At 45.2% G+C, this 22,295-nt stretch overlaps 1 protein-coding gene across 8 annotated transcripts in view; it reads right to left on the reverse strand.

The window, feature by feature from the left end:
• Positions 1–22,295, reverse strand: part of PMFBP1 (polyamine modulated factor 1 binding protein 1) — a 51,373-nt gene that overhangs the window by 1,528 nt on the left and 27,550 nt on the right. For 2 of the 8 annotated variants that reach the window (XM_053211192.1, XM_053211191.1), the window contains 14 exons: positions 21,265–21,391; positions 21,016–21,173; positions 18,779–19,019; positions 16,610–16,799; positions 16,294–16,447; positions 15,267–15,434; positions 14,857–14,994; positions 9,821–9,985; positions 9,105–9,272; positions 8,625–8,792; positions 7,680–7,786; positions 7,117–7,191; positions 4,839–5,077; positions 4–1,896 (listed from right to left, as the gene is read on the reverse strand). In XM_053211192.1, coding sequence (XP_053067167.1) covers positions 1,793–1,896; positions 4,839–5,077; positions 7,117–7,191; positions 7,680–7,786; positions 8,625–8,792; positions 9,105–9,272; positions 9,821–9,985; positions 14,857–14,994; positions 15,267–15,434; positions 16,294–16,447; positions 16,610–16,799; positions 18,779–19,019; positions 21,016–21,173; positions 21,265–21,391 — 2,202 coding nt within the window. In that variant the 3' untranslated portion in view covers positions 4–1,792. The other 6 variants (XM_053211193.1, XM_015087701.3, XM_015087776.3 and 3 more) reach the window with 6 other exon arrangements.

Consider the following 22,295-nt stretch of genomic DNA (forward strand, 5'->3'; position numbering starts at 1 on the left):
CATTTTGGACTGTTCCTTTTTCCCTCGCTGCCCTAAATTACATAATGATAGAAGATGGGCAAGACGCCGACTTGACTTTCTTTAGGTGGCTCCTTCTAAAATCTCACCTCACCTTATTTCTGTTCTCCAGGCAGTCCTCTTAGAAGAGGGTTGGCAGGGTGGGACACAACTGGCAGGGACAGATAATGGCCTGGGGCACTAGGCGGGCCAAACTCTGAGGGCGCCTCACTGTTCCCAAGGCTGGTGGGCAGGACAAGGCTGGCCAACGGCCAAGTGGGAGGGAGGTGAGTAGCCATGCGCCCTCTTCCCTTCCCCAGGTGTGGGTTGGCTGCTCTCTTGCTCAGAATGGCAGAAGTTTGCTCTGCGTGTGTAAGGGTGCTGTATTGGCAAAACTAGTGTAACATACTGCTTCTTGATTTTTGTGTAAAGGATGATCCTTGCACTGAAATCACTAAGCTTTTCTCTTGTTAAGCAGCCTGTATCTGCTGAGGTGGCTCTTTGGGTATTTGGCCCTTTGCATCACGCACGGTCTTTATTTTGTGATCCCCTGGGGTTGGGCTTCTGCTGGGTGTGCTGGTTGCAAGGTTCTGTGTCGGGGCTGAATCACTGCTGGGGTTGGCTTGGGGCTCAGAAGCACCTTGATCCCAGGCCAGCACTCAGCTCCAGCCCCTTGGGTCATGCTGCTATTACTTCTATTCCCTTTCTCACTTTGTTCCTGGGATGTGAATTTAAAATTTAAGTCAATTTTACAGATGAATTTGGAAGCTTGGCTTTGCCAGCCAGCACCAGCTACCACCTCCACTTCCATTCTTTTTACCTCTAACTGCCTTTATTGGGAATTCAGGTAGAAACGGATTTTTCATGGCTCTGGAGTGAAGAAAGGGCTTCTGGCTGCCCCTCTGGGAAGGCTTCTAATCATGGCACCGAGTTGAAGGGCTAGCAGAAGGTGTCTACCTGCTCTGTGGAAAGAAGTAAGCTGGGTATGTGATCTATTTACAGATGTGGGCTTGGGATACAGAAGAACGGGGGAAAATGGAGGTTCCAGTGAATGGCTTTGTTACTAACACACAGGCTGTGACCTTGGTCATGAACTTACCTTCCGATTCCTTAGATCACAAACATGAAGCCAGAGATTATGAAAACCATGGGTCAACCCAAACTTCTCATTTAAAAACAAGGAGCACCTGCAAGGACACCTGCCACACACAGGTGCCACAGGGTACTTGGGGAGGCTCCCCACCCCCCAGCAGCACTTCCCAAATCTGTTTTGGTGTTGGAACTTCTGCACAAGAGTCTGTCTGGACCTCTGTCTCTAATATTTTCTTTTAAATTATGGATGCTTTCTATTCAGATCCACCTTAAAGTTCCTTCCCACTTTAATACTCTGATTCTTACCACCTCTTCCTCAGATAATAACTGATTTCTGCCTCCAGGGATACAAAAGCATGTCTTTGACAAAAACCTTGAAGGGGATTCTGGAGATTGGCTTTTAGGTTTTCTCCTGGTGTGAAGGAACAGTGAGGCTGTTGAACTGGACATCTTTCTGGGGGCCCCCTGTTGCTCTCAGTCATGGGCATCTATCCTTAAATGCCTAGTTGATGGTACTTTAGACACATGTCAGCAGTTGTGGGTCTTGGGCTGAGATGGGGGTTCGTTCTGGGGACTCCAGAGCTTGTTTGCAAGGTCCTGTCTATGGCAGGAAGCTTCCTCCTCAGTTGAGCTGTGGAGAGAAGGCTCAAAAGACAAATGCTTATGGGGCAACATGGTGATGCCAATGAACTTCTCCTTCCCTTTAGTAAGACAGCCTGAGGGGGCTGATGTTTGCTCTGGGTTTCTTCAGCTCAGTGGAGAAAATTATACTCCAGGTGGATCCAAGAGAATCTGTTGCAAAGGATTCTGTGGGCCCAGATATCAGAATCTGAGTGACATCTTCTCAATGGGTGGCTGAAGCACTAATTTTTTTTTTTTTGGTTACTTTTTAGGACAGTTTCCGGTGTGCAGCAAAATTGAGCAGGAAGTACAGAAATTTCCCATATACCCACTGCTCCCACACACGCATAGCCTCCCCCACCATCAACATCCCCCACCAGAGTGGTTCACTTGTTACGACTGATGAACCTACATTGACACATTATCCCACGGAACTCATAGTTTACATCAGGCTTCACTCTTGGTGGTACATATTTGATGCATTTGAACAAATTTATAATGAACAAGTGTCCACCATCGCTATATCCTACAGAGACCATTTCTAATATCAGCTATTCAAAGTACCTTTTAGAAACCCCTTTGGTTATTTCTTAAAGAATTATAATTAGGCCACACTCAACTTCCCTGCCCTTTGCCTTATCTTTAGAGAAACTACATTTCTATAAGTTCAACTCCTCTACCCCATCAGATCTCCTCCCTAGCTGGGCTCACAGGGCCAGATGGCTGGGGTGACATATCTGTGTTTTCCTGCTCTGCCCTTTGCTCCCCGTAACCCACTACCTGCCATGCTCTGGTGTAGTCACCCCACAGGAAGTGAAAGATAACTTTGAAAAAATGTACAACATTCAAAGTATCCAGCTATTGGGGCGCCTGGGTGGTTCAGTCAGTTGAGCATCCAACTCTTGATCTTGGTCAGGTCATGATCTCACAATTGTGAGATTGAGCCCCATGTTGGGCTCCATGCTGGGTGTGGAGCCTGCTTGAGATTCTCTCTCACTTTCCCTCTCTTTAAAAAAAAAAAAGTATCCAGCTATTATTATCTTGGCCAAAATATATGAAACCTTTTCTTTTAATTTATTTTTTAAATATTTATTTATTTTTGAGACAGAGAGAGACAGAGCATGAACAGGGGAGGGGCAGAGAGAGAGGGAGACACAGAATCTGAAACAGGCTCCAGGCTCTGAGCTGTCAGCACAGAGCCCGACGCGGGGCTCGAACTCAAGGACTGTGAGATCATGACCTGAGCTGAAGTCGGACGCTTAACCGACCGAGCCACCAGGTGCCCCTGAAACCTTTTCATAAATATAGAGACTAAATGTCTTTTTTAGTGGATTGTAGTAGGGATTTTAACGACACTGAACTTTTGTTTGAGTGAATGGGCTACAGGGTAGAAGCAGGAAACCATTTCATTAGTACCAGATTCTTCAGTCTTTGTTTACTCTGGAAAATATATCCTTACTCTAAACCCAATGGGGGTACATAGTTAAAAATAAACATAAACAAACAAACAACACTGTCACAGCAGAGACTGTCAGAGATGCCCGTCACTCCTGCCTCAAACTGCACCTCTCGTATTTGCTTTTCCCAGGTATCGGCATGTGCATTCTGTGCAACATGTTCCTATTTGGAATGAATTTTCTTGGCTTTTGTTTGGCTGCGGAGTGAGGCAAGAATATTTAAGAATCCTTACCAACCCCTTACCAAGGAAGTGGGTTTCTTCCTTCACTTCTCCTGTCCTCTACCCCAAGATGCAAGCTCTTTCATTTCTTTCTCTAACTTTATCTTAGTAGCTATTTCTGTAAATCTCCTACAGACTAGGAATATATATTCCAGACATATATTCAGTTTAACAAAATCTTGCCACAATAAAATAGTTTAGTTGTGCTTGGAGTTTGTTATAATGGAATTTTACTTGTACTGAGCTGGCTGGGGAGAAAAACAAAATATTAGAAGGAGAAATGGAATATGGCGGCCAAGGAGAAAGCAGATGCTTCTCTCTCCCTCTTCCATTTGGAAAATGTATCACTCATTTCTCTTCCTTTCTTTTGGGTCTCAGGATCACTCTCCTTTTTGAGGTCTTTAGATATTTTTTTTTCCTTAAAATTGCAGACAGATGGAAATAAAGAAGGAGTTAATTATCTCTTGTTGTTTTAAAAACTAATACAGGTAATCCAGAAGCTTGCTTTGGGAGTTAGAGCTTCCCCATATATGTGAGAGAGACTGTATCTTTTAGAATACTAAGAAAACAGGATGAACATGTTGCTGGGGGTTTGAGGGGGCAGAGATGTCTGCAAGACGCCGAGAGCTCACTGACACTGCTATGCTCATGTTTTTATTTTAGAGTTTGGGTCTGGAGATGGTAGTACGGTTCCAATGCTCACTCCACTGCAGAAAGTGGACAAAACTCAATAAAATGTTTGCATCTTGCAAAATAGGCTGGGACCTTGAGGCATTCCCATAAGAGCTGATCCAAGAGAGAGGGGTGGGAAATCACTGTCCTCTGAAAAACGTGCGTGGAAATGATGCTCAGGGCAAAGGCGCTGATTCTAGCAATATGAGGAACCTGAGGGAACAGGGAGGAAATGATAGTCTTGATTTGAGGAGAAATTAATGAGGTGATTCCTCAAGGACTGGCCTCATGGCCAGGCATCTCAGCTGTGGGGTGACTTCTTCCCTTGGGGGTAATATGGAGTCTATAGGTGACAGAAAAGGTAGCCGTGGACCCAGGCTGAACAGGGGACTGGGGTGCTCTTTTGGGGTTTTCCGAACATATTATGGGAGGAAGATGTCTATTCTGCCTGTTCCTTCCTTGTCCCTACACTTCCCAAAAGGGACTGGGTCAGGGAGAGGGATGGGTCTGACATATGATGCACTTGGGTATCATCAAAGAGTCTTAGATCAGAACGAGCCTTAATTCACTCACCTCTTCTCTCTACAGATGAGGAAACAATTATCTTTGGTCTAGAGTAGCTGAGCAAAAGATCTGTCCCCCAGCTCCCACTTTGAATTCCCAATGCAGTGATCTCTTGAAAAATAGCATCAGGCTGTTGCTATTTTTTTTTTTTTTTGAACCATGGGACTAAGTGAGATGATATCATATAAGTAGCAAAAGATAAATGGCAGAATACCTGAACAGTGGGGTATCCCGACAAACTTGGTGATGTCCATTCTTTGGTTCATGTCCTGGGACATCCCCCTCCAGCCCAAGGTGGCACACACTTTTCCCTTTGGTATGGGCTCCGTTTTGCTCGGGCATAGGGCTTTGGTGTATAGCCTTGGGTGCCCGGTTTTCACCTTCTTCTCCTCTATCTCAGTCTTCAGTTTCTTGTTTTCTTGCTGCAGATGGACCATTACATTGTGGAGGTGGCTGAGGAAAGGACAGAGGATGTTCAGTCTGCTTCAGCTCCCGAGCCACTGTGTCATGTCAGCTCAGGGCCTGTTTTCCTATCTGTCAGATGGGGATAATTAAGTCTGATCTGCCTTCTGTGCTTCATAGAAAGATCCAGTTTGACAAATGATAGAAATTGGATTTGAAGAGCCAGAAGGCTATTATGAACAATCACATGTGCTTGGGCTGTCCCGGCTGGCCATACCTGGGAAACACTCTCATCCAGTTCTGATGCCAAAGTCCAGGTTCTTTTGCCTTCCTTTGCTGGAAGGTTGAGAGCACAGGGGATCCCAGCTCTGTTGAGAGCTTGGACAAGTAACTTATCCCCATTTTACAGATGAGGAAATGGTGGCAGCAATGTAGGTGAGGTGAAAGAACTTAGCATATCTCCTGTGGCTCAATAAATGGTCATATTTCTCTAAACCAATGCTCAGGGCAGTGGGTGACAGTGGGCTCTGGAACTAGACTTCCTGAGTTGGAATTCTGGCTCTGCCATTTACTATTCATGAGTTATTTAGCCTTTGGGTTCCTCTCTTTCTTCCCCCATGACAGTTTTTTACGGTTTTATGATTTTAATGGTACTGAACTCATGGTTTCTTATGAAGATTAAATAAATTAATACATATGAATCACTTAGATCAGTGTCTTACACAGGAAACTGACAAATAGTATTTGCATTATTATTATTATTAGAAGATGGTTTTCCTTCAAATGGGTTCACTTAAGAATGAGTTCTTTGTGAAACAGAACTTCCTGGAACTGGGCACAATATAAGAAAAAGGATGAAATGCTTTTTTCTGTTACCTTCAGATTCTTACAATTTTTCTTTCAGTTAATCCCTTTCAGAAAATGCTTTTGTCCTAGTGAAAAATTTCATGGTCTTTTCTAGAAGAAATCAAAGAATTCATTCCCAACTTCTCTGGGACTGTGGTTTGTCCTCTTGCTCTCTATAAACCTGGCTGGTGTCCAAGACACTTATTCCCTTGGAGCCCCACATGTCATTGCCATACTCCATATGCCACTGGGCCTGGAGGAGGGGTCCTCACCATGCCCTCATTCCCTGGCTCTCTGCTACTCTCTTTGGTCCACTTCTTTCAGCATTCCCAAGTGTCTTCAACATCCTGCACTTTCTGTCTAAGTCCTGGCCTCTCAGTTGCTTGACTTCTGTCCAATGATCTTACCTTCTCCTTAAACTCAGCCACCCTCCTAAGGTCACAGCTCAGAGCTTTCCAACTGGGGCTGAGATATGGACACCCCCAGCTCTTGGGGCAGCCACTGGTTGGTCAACTTTATCATAAACAACCCATCCCAAATCCTTCCACTGTGCCAAACAAATGTGGTTATTTTCTAAGTGTTCCCTGACAAAGGGTTGAGAAACATTGCCCTAGAGCTTATCATGACCTGTTACCTGTACCATCTCCAAAGTCTTGGTTTTAGACGTCCATATGTTCACTTCTGTTCCCAGACTTCCAACACTCCTCCTACACTGCACTCTGCTGACCCAGCTTTGACCAGGAGGGTGAAATAAGGCCACAGGGGAGGTTGGAGCAGCAAGTAGAAGGAACCTCCATTCCCAAATGACCATGTGAGACAGAGGAACCCCACCACCCTGGACTGTTCACTTCCTAGGGATGTTCCTTCCATGTTCTACATTCTTTCATTCAGAGGTCTCTTTGTTACAGCAGCTTTGTCTCTACCCTAACTAGTAGTGTCTAACTTTCAGTTCATGTTTCCTTCTTAGAATTTTTGACCTCTGATAATCGCAGAAGGTAACAGTGAGAAGGGGCATAGGGACCATTAACCCCTTCCTGTATTGTTGGTGAGGGAACAAAGGCCCAAAGAGGTAGTGATGTGCCCAAGGTCACATAAATGTGGATTCACTACTCAGAATCTTTCCAAAGCCCCAACTCTTTCCTGAGGTCAGATGCATGTATCTAATGGAAAAGCCAGCCCTGGCTCGTGCCTGACCCTTCTCCTTGGGGCTCAAGCAGCAGCCTGGGTGGTGTGGGATGACTTACTCTTTTTCTCCAGTTAGCTTGGCAATGTATTTGACCTGTTCACGGAGCCTGTTTCCTAGTTTCTCGTTGGCGATCCTGTAATAAAATCCAAAAGAGAAACAGTTCCCAGACCTCCATGTAGAAGGGCGTGAGCTGGATGGATGGGTTGTTGGTGTTTTCAGTAAGGTGTCTGCTGAACCCTAGACCCTGTTCATTACCCAGTCCCCAGAGCTAGAGCCTCCTTAGCACCTGGCAATTAAGGGGACCCTCCATTCTCAAACTCCCATGCAAGATCACCATGATCTCAGGTGATGTCAAGGGATTCAGGCAGCGAAGCCAGATTCCAGGTTGGGAAGAGGGACTATGACCCACAGCAAAGCATCTCTTTTATCTTGGAGCTGCTCTGTTTCTAAGTCAGCAGATCTTTCTGATTCTGACTGACTAGTTGAGGCCCCTCCATCTTATTCCCAGCCTCTGAATGTGGGCTGATACTGGATCCATGTCCCCAGAGGGCAGTGTGTGTGCAGGTTCTCAGCTCAGCCCAGGCCCTGGAACCCTGCCTTACTTTTTTCTCCCTTACTTACTTCTGCTCTTTTGCCCATTGCTCCATGTTGGACATAATCTGATCATTCTCTTGGTGCAGCCTACAGGTAGTATCTTTAGGTGCAGACCTCTGGGGCACACAACAGGGCTTTGGTACAAGAAGAAAAGGAGATGGTTAGGGGTCGGAGCATAGGCCTGTCATCTCCTTACTTCTAAATCAGGCCTCTTCTCTCTTCCTGGAAGAAGAAACATTGATTCTGCCATCCAACCCCTAGGCCAGAGTTGGGACTGCCACAGCAGAACCTCTGCCTCCAGCAGTACAGGCACACAAGGTGACATCTCTGCCAGGGCACCATTTACAGTAGAGACAAAGGACACATGTATGCTTACAATAATGATTTTTGGGCAAAGGAATTAAAACAGTTTGTTCTACAAAAGCAATACATTAAGCCGCTTTTTTTTTTTTTTAACAGATGGAAAAACAAATATCTTGAGGAATGGATGCCCTTTTTTTTAATGCAAGCTAAGGCCCTGTGGCTACCCTGAGATATCCTGTGGCCTCCTACCATGCACTTCACTGCTCAGGGACCAGGGCATAGGGCATGCCCAAAGATCTCTTAGCAGATTCTACTACAGGGTAGGTGAAAGTGTCAGGATGGGCTCTGGAGGGGGACTGCCCTGTGGGTTATCTAAGTCAGGGCAGGTGGTATACCTGACAAGGAGATGGCACTCTCTTCCCTGGAATAGGCCTTTGTTCTGCTCAATATCGCTGTCAACAAAGGCACAGGAAGACAGTTGGGTTGAGACAACTGCCATGGGACTTAGAACATTGAGACCCTGCTTCACACTGAATAGAGTGTGGGCTGGGGGTGTCCTTGCCTAGCTCTTAGGTGCCCCCATCCCCACAAGGGCTGTTTGGTATCCTGGTGGTCGTGGATGTGTTGGGAGGGTCTGGGAGGAGGTGTCAGAAGCTGAGGAGTACCCACCTCTTTCTCGTCTGCCAGGAGGTTCTCCTTCAGGGCGGCCATTTCCTCCTGGAAGGCCCTAAGCTGCTCCTCTTTAGCTGCCAGCATCTTGAGGTCACTCTGGTGCTGCTTCTGCCACTGCAGCACCTGGTTGCTCATCTCCTCCAGCTTCTTGTCGAAGGCATGCACCTGCTCAGGGGCGCAAAGTGAGAAGGGAGACCCTGGCTTGCGGCCCTGACCCCAGAGCACCCATGACAAGGCCTAAGAGAGCTTTCTCAGCTTTGGGGACTCCTCAGGGGGGCAGTTTACTTCCAGTACCAGCAGAGGGCGCCCCCGCTCTGACCGTTGCCTCCTCTGCCTGAGGCTCGCTGGGCCAGCCAAGTGGAGGGAGGGAACCGGTCAGCGGAGGGGAATGGCTCAGTGCTAAAGAGTTCGAGGGGCAAGAGGAGACCTTGGAGACCTGGAACAGGAAGGCAGCCTGAGCTCCTGACTGCTTCCTACCTCTAGCTCGCTCTGCTCATGGAACCCCTGCAGTTTTCTTAATTCCACGTTGAGCTTTTTCATCCTTTCCTCATAAGCAATGATTTCATCTTCCAGCTGAACTTTCCTCTCTTGGGCTTGTGCCAAGCTTCGGTGCAGGCTCTTGGTCTCCGAGGTCGCATGATTGAGCTTCCACAAAGACAAAGGGGATGAGAATGGCTGTCAAAGCCATTTAGCCCTTTCTGTTGGGTGCTGAATGGAGAAGCATTCCAGTCCCTCCCCATCCTCTCTGTTCAGGGTGGCAGAGACACCCAGTCACTTGCCTAGGGTCCCAGAGAGGGGTGGGAAGTGACAATGGTTGGTTTTCTACATCCTCCCTTTCTTCCTGTTTCCTCTTTTTCCAATTCTATGAACTGATCAGCTAGGCATGATTGGTACTGAGTGGGGCACAAATTACCCAGACAATCTAGGTTTTGGGAAAACCTCGCCCCTGGGTCACTTGTGGCCAGAAAGACTGATTGGATTTGGCCTCCATCTTTGTCTCCCCTTCCTCCCCTCAAAAGAAGCCTCATTAAGAGGAAGCAGGCCTTCTCTGGAAGGATATCGCAGCTTGTGCAAGGGTTTGCAGATGGTCCTGGTGGCAGCCAGTCACGCAGGGGATTGACTCTTACATCTCTCATGCTACTCAGATGTTTCTTTGCCCAAAACAGTCCTGGAGATGAGAGGGTATGGCTTACCTTCTCCAGAGCTTGTGTCAGGTCATCTTGGCAGGCGAGTGACTTTCTGGATAATTCCTCATAGGCTTCTTTACTGACCATGGTCTGGAGATATTGCTTCTCTTTCTGCACAGTCTTGTCCAGCTGGACCTGCAGACTCTCTAAGGCCTCCTTCTGAAGGACTAGCTTTAGGGAGGGGAAATATCACTGTCAAGATTTATGCCAGTAGAGGCATTCTCTGTCTGTAGGAAATGGATAAGAGCTGGTCTCTCTTCTCTCTGCACTAGCCTGCAGAGCAGTCTGTGATAAGGCCTACACCCTCCTCTCACTGTTATAAAAGGAACAGCTGCCTTTCCAGGCTCTTCTTCACCCCTCCCCTGACACTCCCCTTCTAAGTTAGCAAGTCCCCCAGATACAAAGAGTACTGGCAGTACTGGACCATGATGTATCAAGCACATGAATAGTCCCTTTCACAGACTCTGTAGCCTTTGATAAAGAGCTGGAACTCAATTCTAGGTTAAGAGACATGATACAACATTTCATTTGTACATTTTGTGCCTTTCTTAGTTCCTGACATAATCCACTAGACTTGATACACCATGAGAGTGGGACTGTGTGTGCTTCCTTCACTGCTGTATCACCACTGCCTATATAGCTCAGGGCATGGCACATAATATGTGCTCAGTAAATACTAAATAATTTTTTTGATTGAATGTAATATTATACATAGCAATGTTTGGAATTAGGGATACACTGAACATATAGTTATGGTAGAAGTGTGTTTAAAAACCAAAGTCCTTGGGGCGCCTGGGTGGTGCAGTCGGTTAAGCGTCCGACTTCAGCCAGGTCACGATCTTGCGGTCCGTGAGTTCGAGCCCCGCGTCAGGCTCTGGGCTGATGGCTCGGAGCCTGGAGCCTGTTTCCGATTCTGTGTCTCCCTTTCTCTCTGCCCGTCCCCTGTTCATGCTCTGTCTCTCTCTGTCCCAAAACATTGAAAAACAAAACAAAACAAAACAAAAAACCAAAGTCCTTGTTGTAAACTTAGTATTCATGCCAAAGCTAAAAGGAATTAAGATCTGGAGTTAGAGGTCCAGGTTCTGTCATTTACTTAATCTCTCTTAGCCTCAGTTTCCTCTTCTGCAAACCAGGATACTTTCAATGGTTTTGTAGAGTTTTGGTGATGATCAAATGAGATTATGTAGGTAAAAAGGGCTTAGTAAGGTATACATTACTATATAGCTGTATGATCATGAACATGCTAAGTAACTAGCCATCTTATTAAATATTTCTAAGTACAGGGCAGAGATCTACTTCCAAGTCCAGAAGTAGGAGAGAGACCTTAGAAATTCACATGCCCAACTTCTGTTCTTTGGTATTTTATCTGTTCTTTAGTATTTCAATACACCCACATCTTCTATGTGGCCATATACACAGAAACACACTCTGTTGAGTTTTCTTCAGTAGCTGCTCAGGGCTTGAAGTTTATTATTGTTTCAGATGGAATTTTGAGTATCTTTGACTCTAGGAATTAGTGAGATGAGAAGTGTTAGATTGCACTTCTGACCCTATATTTACATGTCCTGGGAGTGAAACCATTTCTAAAGATAGAATAATTTGGTCTTCTGGAAAAAGAAGTGCATCTTTTTTGGGGACTTCTGAAAACATGAAGTCATCTGGGTCTCCCCAGTAAACCAGGGGAATCACTGTATGTGATTCATTGTAAGTTTTCAATAAATGGTGGCCAAATCAAGATGTGTAACCACAGAGGTGAGATATTGAAAAGAAGGGTGGGACATAAATCACAATGATGCTAGAAGCTAAAATAGAAGCTTAATTAAATTAATTTTGTATTATTTATTTATATGTAATAAATATGTATTATTTATTATTTATATTATTTATTTATTTATTGCTTTATTTATTTTTTAAAATTTTACCAGCAAAAGATGGGTTTATTTGGGAATGAAAGAGAATTGCAATCCAGGACAAACAAGCTGTGGCAAAACCATAGGCAAGTCTGGGGGACAAAGGAGAGATATGCTGTTTTAAGGAGAAAGGGGTAAGTTGGGAAGGCTGTTAAGAACTAAAAGTCCACTGGAGTTTGGAGGCTCTATTTTAAATTTCTCTAACATCAGTGGTTTAGCTTGGAGAAAGGTACTGGAGACATATATGTAGTTATACATAAATTATAGAATCAAGGAGTTTTGATAAGAGTTCTCATAAAGATATACTCTCTCCCTGGCTAAAGACATTAGGCCCGGAAGGTTTTACAGGTGAGTTCCACTAAGTCATCCTGATTCCTCTCTTGTCACATTCAGTCCATTGTTAGTCTGGTTAATTTTGCTGCCAAAACACATCATGAATTTGCTAAAACCCTAGCTTGAATGGCAATAGCCTCCTCACTTCCATACCTACTCCTCTCTGCAATCCATTTCCACACATTAGTCACAGTTATGTTTTGAAAACTTAGATCAAATCACCTTACCTGCTCTTCTGAGGAAATGTCATCAATGTCCTTTCATTGCTCTAATAATAAAACCCCAAATTGCTTAATAGAGACCATAATGTCCACCCCTAACTATGTTTCTACTTTCATCCTATACCAATATCCTCCTCAATTACTACACTTCCATCATACTGGCCTTATTTTACTTCCTAGAATAGTCCAAGTATTGTATTAAAAGAGTAATACATGACACACAGTTAGGACTCATACTAGGAATGTAATGATGGGCCCAAATTAGGATCAATTAATTAATTTCATTCACCACATTATAAAGAACATCATACTGAAACAGATGGGTTCCATTAATGTTCAAAGCAAGAAAATGATCCTACTGTTGAGCACTAAATTATAGGTACTATCTAAGGCAATAAGGAAAAAAAAAAGAATAAATATTACAAAAGTTTAGAGAATTGTTGTTGCTTGCAAATGACATAACCACCCACCTAAAAAATCCATGAGAAACAACTGAAAAATTATTACTGCTTAGAAGTGAGTTCAGTAAAATGTCCAAATACATAATAAATATATAAAATTAGCTTTCTTATTAACAGTAATTAATTATAAAATATGGTGGAAAAATGTCCTAGAATCAAAGAGATGAAAAAAAAATCTCAGGACCTATTGCTTTCAGATGGGAAATTTCAAAATTAAGACATGGAGTGCTGATGAAAGAAAATGCATTTTAGAATGTGAAACTAAACCTCTTTCTAATGACTGTTTCACTTGATAATACGTCTACTATATGTGAGGTATGCTTTTAAAAAGTTGAACATGCTTACACACCAAAAAAACCCCTCTAGCCTCCTGGTTTCCATCAAAGGAATTCTGAAATTAATACTTTTTACTTCTAATGGCTATCTTTCTTTTGGCAAACGTGATTAACAGGTGCATATTAAATATTTAGGTAATACCCCTTATATTTAGGGAGGTTCCTTAGGGATCTCAGTAATTCAAAGATCAACTCTGGACCACAGCAAAGGAGAGATTTATATCTCTGGAGGACAAAACTCCAGAAACGTCAGCCTCTGTGTTGTCTAATATGGTAGCCACTAGCCACATGAGGCTAGTTACATTTAAATAAAACTAAAATTAGTTAATATTAAAATTAAAAATTCAGTTCCTGGGGCGCCTGGATGGCTCAGTTGGTTGAGCGACTGACTTCAGCTCAGGTCATTATCTTGCAGTTTGTGGGTTCCAGCCGTGTGTCAGGCTCTGTGCTGATAGCTCGGAGCCTGGTGCCTGCTTCAGATTCTGTGTCTCCATCTCTCTCTGCCCTTCCCTGTTCTGTCTGTCTGTCTCTCTCTTTCAAAAATAAATAAGCATTCAAACAATTAAAAAAAATTCAGTTCCTTAGTCATACTAATCCATATTCCAAGCACTCAACAGCCACATGTGGCTAGTAGATACAGTATACAAGAGAGCTCTAATATAGAATGTTTCCATCATCACAGAAAGTTCTATTGGGCAGTGCTATTACTTTTTTAAATTATTTTTTAAATGTTTATTTATTTTTAAGAGAGAGAGAGAGACAGAGTGTGAGTGGGGGAGGGCAGAGAGAGAGGGAGACACAGAATCCGAAGTAGGTTCCAGGCTCTGCGTTGTTAGCACAGAGCCTGATGTGGGGCTCGAACTCATGAACAGAGAGATCATGACCTGAGCTGAAGTCAGACGCTTAACTGACTGAGCCACCCAGGCGCCACTAGGCAGTGCTATTCTTATACTTTGCATAGTCCATAGTCTTTTAAGGTTAACATTTTTTCTTCTTAAATTATAAAGGAATGACGGCTGCTTGGTCTTTCATTTGCAACCCGAGAGACCACCTATCAAGACGCTGTATTTGTTTCTTGCAGAAAGATGAAATATATTCAGTTGGGGGAAAGTATTGACATTCATGATGAAGGGGAAAGAGGTTAGTGTTGGAGCTAGATGATCCAGGTTCAAATACTGGTCCAGTTCATCACTTAGTAATCAGTTACTTTGAGCCTCAGACTTTCTTTCCTCTGTAAAATGAGGATCATAGAAATCTATATGTTGCGGGGAGTAAAGCAGATGGAAGGCATGTGAAGGACTTAAATAGACAGTCAATAAATGATGCCTGATGTCAAGCACAGTACCTTGCATACGTTAGGTACCATTTACATTTTTCTTTCCTCTTCATTTGTGTGATGATAAAGAACTGTCTCTCTTTCCATCCCCTTTTTGAGCTTTGGCACTATTTTTGGAAGTGTACCCTAGCAAAGCGCTCCAAGCCATGGACTCACCCAACTCCGGTCTGAAATGCTGTAGTGGAATACTTGTTGCCAAAGCCCAGGTAGTTTGGGAGCTCCAGCAGATATTAAATAAGACCTTCCACATGTGGAAGAAACATTTCTTTGGCTGAGCAAATGGGTGTGTAAGGGTTACGACTTCAAGGAGAGAAGTGGCGCTACAGGCACCACGGATGATGCACGTGGGCTGGGCCTTTAGCTGTGTTTCCGTGGTGCAGGAGAGACAGGTCCGATTTCAGGTCAAGGGTCACAGCATTTAACTTTCTGGGTTTCTGCCAACTCACCTCATTATTTAGCTTTTGGATCATTTGCTGGGAGGCGTTTTGTTTGCTGAGAGAGGAATCCAGTTGTGTGGAATATTGCATTAACTGTGCTTTGACATTCTCATTTTCCTCCTCCAATATTCTCAGATTTTCCTTTGTCTGCTCCCCCATTAGAGAACAAAGCCCAGAAAAGAGGTGTTACCTCAGATTCCTTTAGAAGCCTGCTCCCCCTTCCCAGCCTGTAGCTCCATCCTGCAGCCTGCCTTCTCTTAGGCCTTCTGTCTCCTCCTCACTTGCCTTTCTCACCTCCCCCCCCCCCCCCTTCTCTCCTGAGATTTGAGTCCCAATGGCCTCTGTATCCTACTAGGCTCAGTGGGGCTCAAGTCTTGCCCGGATTCATGACCCAGCTCTTCTTGGGTTCTCCTTCTCACCATCTTTTCTTTCCTTTTTTCCTCTTGTCGGAATGTCTCCAGCTCTTGCTCCAGCAACTTCTCCTGTTCTTTGCTCTTTTTCAACTGCTCCCGTTTCTCCTCCAGTAATCTTGTTACCTCCTGAAGCTCCTCTTCTAGATTGCTTTTGGCGGAGGCTTGCTCCCTATGCTGAGAAGTAAAGAGACTGGCCTGAAAGACAGTCTTAAGGCTCTACGCTTTTGAAACAAAACAAAAAACAAAACAAAACAAAACCCCCTTCCCCTGACAATTGTATAAAGGGAATGGCTGAAATAAACATGAGGGCAACTCCTTGGTTATTTAGCATAGATAATAACAGATTCCTCTGATGTTCAGCAATTTTTTTTGTTCGATTAGATATACCAACTTATTTTATTTATAGATCCAGTTCCCACAGCATCAGCCTTCTCTCCCACTTACTAAATCTTTCCACATAAAAACCTCTTTGAATAAAGTTTTTAAAAAAAATCTTAGAAAATCACAGAAAGAATAATTCAGAGATCAAAGACTTTAAAATGACTGACAATGGGGCGCCTGGGTGGCGCAGTCGGTTGAGCGTCCGACGTCAGCCAGGTCACGATCTCGCGGTCCGTGAGTTCGAGCCCCGCGTCAGGCTCTGGGCTGATGGCTCAGAGCCTGGAGCCTGTTTCCGATTCTGTCTCTCCCTCTCTCTCTGCCCCTCCCCTGTTCATGCTCTGTCTCTCTCTGTCCCAAAAATAAATAAATGTTGAAAAAAAATTAAAAAAAAAAATAAAATGACAAGGATGGCTTTTGAATCCTATAAAAAAAAAAACCAACATTGTCCTCTGACTGTTTTTAAGCTTAGCCCTTGAAAATGCTTATTATTGGTCATGGAAACTAGAGCTGACAGGCTGGCTTAGCTTTCTAACACAAACTCTGGACAATGAGTTTGAATGGATTGGTGGTGGCATCTTCCCAAATAAAGACTAATATATTTAATCTGGAGCAGAGCAAATGCTTGAGCTGGCAGACTGCTTGCCCTTAATACCTGGTGTTGAAGGAGTTTTAGACGATCTAGCAGGTCAGTCAGCTTCGCGTCCTGCTCAGCTGTTGTCTTCTGAAACTGCCTCTTTTCCTTCTCTGAATGTTCAAGCTTCCTCCGGGCCTCAGAGAGTTCTGACGTCAGCTCCTCTATCCGTTTCCTAAAGCAACATGGCAACAACAGGAGGACAGACTCAGTGTCTATGTTGGCGGATCATGAGCCACCTGCACGGGGCTTGCTGGCCCACTCCCGGGCAGCTGCCGCGGTGTCCCGGCTGGCTCGCAACGGACAGAGCCTTTCTCTAGAGGTGGCGTGGTGGTACCTGTTGGGTGCGAGTTCCTCTCCGGCCATCAAGGAATCCTTCTGCAGCTTCTGAAGTTCTCTCTGCAGCTCCTGGATGGTCTCCGTCTTCTGCTTCTCCATGAATAGGTAGCTTTGCAGTTTCCTCTGGGAATCCTCTAGGTTACTCTTTGCCAGAAGGGCCTCTTCTTTATACTGGGCTGCTTGCTGAGCTGCAGAACACAGGGGACAAGCCAGGCACATGTGCATGTGAGGAGGGAGCGTGCATGAAGACCAGACTCCCAAATAAGACCAATCTGTTCCTTCATTTTGTGCCCTACCTCAATTTCCAACCTGCCCTCATTTCTCTCCATTTCATTATCACTCCTAAGGAACTCTGCTAAATTATCTGTCTTCAGCTATCCCCCAGCCATGGCCTGCTTCTGGACTAAAGTTCAACAAATCAATATAAACTGCTTGGTATCTCTTATGTGACTCATCCTGTCATTATGGACAAATCCTGACCCTAATGGAGTTTAGAGTCTAGTCAGGGAGACAGACTGGCCCACATGACATAGAGGACACAGTAAGCGTGCACTCACTGTGAACTCCTGTGAAGCAAGATTGGTGGGGATGGACTTATGGAGGAATAGAGGTTGCGCTGAGCCTGAGAATAAGGAGGAGGAAAGGGATTCCAGAGGAGGGGATTGTTAGAGCAAACACATGGGAAGGGAACAGGGGAGGCATGTGGGAAGAGGATGGGAAGAGACTGGTTTGATTGGAAAGAAAAGTGGGAAGGGGTGCCGGGAGACAGCTGAGCAGGTACATGGACAAGAGAGGGCTTTGGAGGACTTGGAAAGCCAGAGAGAATGTTCAGAGTTAATTTAGTGGGTTCTTGAGCAGGGACCTGACATAAAGAAAAGACTATTTTAGGAAAACTAGAATGTATTAAATGGGGAAAAACTTCCTACAAATATCTTTTTAGTCCATTCCTTTGCCCCCACTGGGTGTAAAGGGAGAAACCTCAAATACGTTGCTTACCGGAGTTTCTCTACACCAGAATATGCTCCTATATACTAAAGTTTCTACTCTTGTTTCTAACTTCAACCTCACCCTAGTCTCTGTTTTTCAGCCTTGGAGACTGGAAGAAAGATGGTATCACTACAGAAATAATTATATAACTTGGAAGAAGAAGGAAGATTTTCTGTTTTTAAGCAGAGAAGAGAACAGTTTCAGTTTTGGGAATGAAGAATTAGAGGGCTAAAGCCCAGAGCGGGCTGCTCTCCAAAACGAGTGACCACAGGTGCCAAGTCAGGGTGGGGGCTCTAGGTTCTAGAGTTGTCCAGAGAACTAGAGCAGAGGGAGGAGGGCAGAATGTAAGGGGCAGGTGACTACTGCCAGAGAAGGAGGGAAAAGAGGAAACAATGGTGACGTTTGTGAAAGAAGGGACCTGTTATGTCTCCAAAGCTGGGAAACAATGGTTGAATGTGGGAGCCCAACCACACACAGACACACACTGTTACAGGAGGGGAGGAAGGAGGCTACACTTGGGACCCTTTCTTCCCCCGAAATTGATATGTCACTCACATAACATAAAATTGAACTCCTTAAAGCATACAGGTCCGTGGCTTCTGGAATACTCTCAAAGGTGTGCAACCATAATCAGTGTCTAATTTCTGATCATTTTTCATCACCCCAAGAGGAACCCCTTACCCAGGGCAACAAGTTATCGGCCACCTTTGAGAAAGCAGTCTCAGCAGTGGAGCAAGGACACAATTGACAGTGCAGGCTGCACAGAAAGGATGCGTTTGGAGGCAAAAAAAAAGGGGAGAGAATGTGTCTAAACCGGGGAGAGGAGAGGTAAATTGTATGATGAAGGTCCTGGAGAAGATGGGGAGGAAAGCAGTGCACTGAAGCAGAATACGGAGACCTGTCCTCCCCAGGATGGGGAGAGGAGAAGACCTTCACCTGAGGCAGTTGGGAAGGCGGCGGGCATGTGAGCTCAGTAGTCCACTTTCCCACTTAGGGGTGCGTGCAGGAGCTCGAGAGGGCATTGTGATCCCTGGGAGATGTACCCTGAGGTCACTGAAGGTTTGGAGTGAAAAAGTGGAGGAAGGAGAGGAAAGTGGCCCGTTAGAGAAAAAAGGGACTGCTCTGGCCCTGTGGGTTTGAAGCGTGCTGGGGACAGGGACACCACCTGCCGGGGCCTCACCAATCAGCTTCTGTTGCTGTTGAGCATCTTCAAGACAGTCCTTCAGCTTCTGGATCTCAGCCTGCAGGGCTCCACACTCTGCCTTGGACTTATCTTGCTTCACCTCCTGGATGGTGATTTCAAGTTCTGTTGTCATTCGTTGCTGCTTCTCCAACTCCATCTCCTTTTTCATGAGGCTGTTCTGAACCTGGGCCAATTCCTTCTCAAGCTCGTGCAACATCTCATCTTTCTCTTGGAGGATCTGAGGAAAGCAAAATGTGGATGCTGATAGAGGCCTCAGTAGTGCCCTGGTGAGGCCAGTTAGAGATTGTCTAGAGTCCTCTCCAGCTGCCGTCTTCTCTTGTGTGGACATCACAGTAGTCTCCTACCTCTGCTTCCTGCCTTAACTCAGGCTGCTCTCAACGCAGCAGCCAGGGAAGGGGTGGAGGGTGGGGGTCTCTGAAAGTTTAAGTCAGATCTCGTTCTGCCTCTACTCAAACCCTCCGCTAGCCACATTCACTTAGTAAAAGGCCAAAGTCCTCACAATGACCTCCCAGGATGCTCATGATCTGGTCTGACCTCACCTCATGGCGCACCCCTACCCCTCTTGCCTTCAGCCTATCTCCTAGAATATTCTAAGCAGACTGCCGTATAAGGGGGCTCTTGCACTTGCTACTCCCTCTGCCTGGAATATTCTTCCTTAAGACCTTTGCCTGGGTGGCTCCCTCACTTCATTCAAATCTCTGCCCAAATGTTACCTTATCACAGAGGCCTTCCCTGACCACCCTGTGTGAAATAGCCACAAAGCTGTTGTAAGAATTTATCAGTACCTGATATTGGCATTATATTATATATGAGTTCTGTGATTTGTTTATCGTCTGTCTCTTGGTATTAGAATGTAACCTCCAGGGGAGTAGGGATGTTGCATGTGTTATTATATTCTTTTTAAAAATGTTTACTTATTTATTTTGAGAGAGAGAGAGAGAGAGAGAGAGAGAGAGAGACAGAGAGGGGAAGAGCTTGAGCATGGAAGGGGCAGAGAGAGAGAGGGAGAGAGAGAATCCCAAGCAGGCTCCAGGCCATCAGTGCAGAGACTGACAAAGGCCTCAATCCCAGGAACGTGAGATCATGACCTGAGCTGAAACTGAGTCAGACGCTTAACCAGCTGAGCCACCCAGGCACCCCTGTGTTATTATATTCTTAATGCCTAGAATGGTGCTTGGCATACCACAGGAACTCAAAAATATTTGTTGACTGAATATATGAATGACTCAAAGCTGTTTACCCAGACTCCTTGCCTCTTGTGGTCATCTCTCTGATATTTCCATTTTGACTAATGGATCCCCTCTAGACCTTCAAATGGGAGGTTTGAATGACCAGCCAGTCAAGGGGTTGGATGATTTCTATTAGCTCTGATGGAAGTTTAGAGTTGGAATAGCACTGACTACACAAGCTTGCATTGGTTTCACAACCTTTCTGTCCTTACTTCCATTCGTAGGCTTTTCCAGGACCTTGACTTATGTTGGCAATTATAGATCTTCCAAGGCATAGTTCCATTAGTATTTTCAAACTGCCTGATTTGCATATTCATAAGATATTTGTCATTTTATAAATTGAAATTTCTTGAAATTCATAATAAGTTTACCTTACAGAATTTCTTTTTTTTTAAATATGAAATTTATTGTCAAATTGGTTTCCACACAACACCCAGTGCTCATCCCAACAGGTGCCCTCCTCAATACCCGTCACCCACCCTCCCCTCCCTCCCACCCCCCATCAACCCTCAGTTTATTCTCAGTTTTTAAGAGTCTCTTATGCTTTGGCTCCCTCCCTCTCTAACTTTTATTTTTGTTCTTCCTTCCCCTCCCCCATGGTCTTCCATTAAGTTTCTCAGGATCCACATAAGAGAGAAAACATATGGTATCTGTCTTTCTCTGTATGACTTATTTCACTTAGCATAACATTCTCCAGTTCCATCCACGTTGCTATAAAAGGCCATATTTCATTCCAGAATTTCTTTCCACTATCAAGTACAAACAAAAGTATTTTATTTATTTATTATGTGCTATGAGAAATCCCAAAGAAGTGCTCAGAATTGCCTCTGGGCCTAAGGACCCCACAGTCTCACTGCTCCTGTGTTGACGGTCCCTGGGCTGTCACAGGGCGTGGGTACAGAGCTGCAGGGCCTGCTCTGGCCGGGGTCCAGCCTCTCACCTGTCCCACTGGTGGCTCTACCCAGAGGGCTCCTCTTGCCTTACCTTGTCTTTCTTCAAACCCAGCTTCTGGGTCTCAGTGAACTGGATCTGTAGCTCTTGCAGCCGCCGTTGCAGGATGATGACCTCCTTATCCCTCCTCTCCATGTGGGCGGATGTCTCCTCCCGCAGCCCGTGCAGGTCCAGCTCCAGCTTCATCATGTCTACAGCGGGATGGGGCATGTGCTTCTTGCTCAGAGGGGGGCTCCGGCTTCCTTCTGCCTCCCTCCCGGCCCCCACTGCTCCCTGGCTCACCCTTCATGATGTTCTTCTTCTGTTCGGACACGGTCTCTAGCTCCATGCGCAGGTCCTTCACCAGGTTCTGGTACTCCTCCACGTGCAGGCACTGACTGTCTTTCTGCTCCTGCAAGTGCTTCAGTATCTGGGCAGATGGGAAAGGAGCAGGGCGGGATGAGGATATGGGGGAACAGTGCTTTCTAAAATGCTGACTCTCAGGCAACCTGGGTGGCTCAGTCGGTTAGGCATCCCACTGATTCAGGTCCTGATCTTACATTTGTGGGATTGACCCCATGTTGGGCTTTGTGCTGACAGTGCAGAGCCTGCTTGGGATTCTCTTTCTCCCTCCCTCTCTGTACCTCCCCCTGCTCTCTCTCTCTCTCTCTCTCTCTCTCACACACACACACACTCTCTCTCTCTCTCTGTCTCAAAATAAATAAACAAACATTTAAGTTGCCAAATGTCTAGAACTGGTGAATCCAGAGAAACAGAGAAGAATAGTAGGTGCCAGGGGCTGAGGGAAGGAGGATGGGGAGGGACTGCTCGTGGATATGGGGTTTCTTTTTAGAGTGATACAAATATTCTGGAATTAGTGGGGATGGTGGCCCAACCTTGTGACTATTTTTAAACCACTGAACTGTATACTTTAAACAGTGAGTTTTAAAGTATGTCAATTATATCTCAATTTAAAAATATTAAAATAATAAAAAAATGTGGCAGACTTAGCATCCTCATGTAGAATGTGCACAAAAGCCTCCAGACCTTCTGCCCTGTAACAATCAACAGTCACTGATGGAGCACCTACTATGTACTAGGCCCTGTCTCCTTCTGCCCTGTAACAATTGACAGTCATTGATGGGGCACCTACTATGTGCTAGGCACTATCCTAAGTGCTGGGGACAGTGGAACAAAAAAACCCCACAGACATGAATCCTTGCTGCCATTGAGCTGACCTTACAGTGGGGTGAGACAGACAAAGAGCCTAAGTAGTCACTTGCAGACAATGTTAACAGTTGATAGGTGCTATGGAAGAAACAGAGCAGCAAGAG

The sequence above is a fragment of the Acinonyx jubatus genome, chromosome E2 (assembly GCF_027475565.1).
Source record: "Acinonyx jubatus isolate Ajub_Pintada_27869175 chromosome E2, VMU_Ajub_asm_v1.0, whole genome shotgun sequence".
Classification (NCBI taxonomy): Eukaryota; Metazoa; Chordata; class Mammalia; order Carnivora; family Felidae; genus Acinonyx; species Acinonyx jubatus.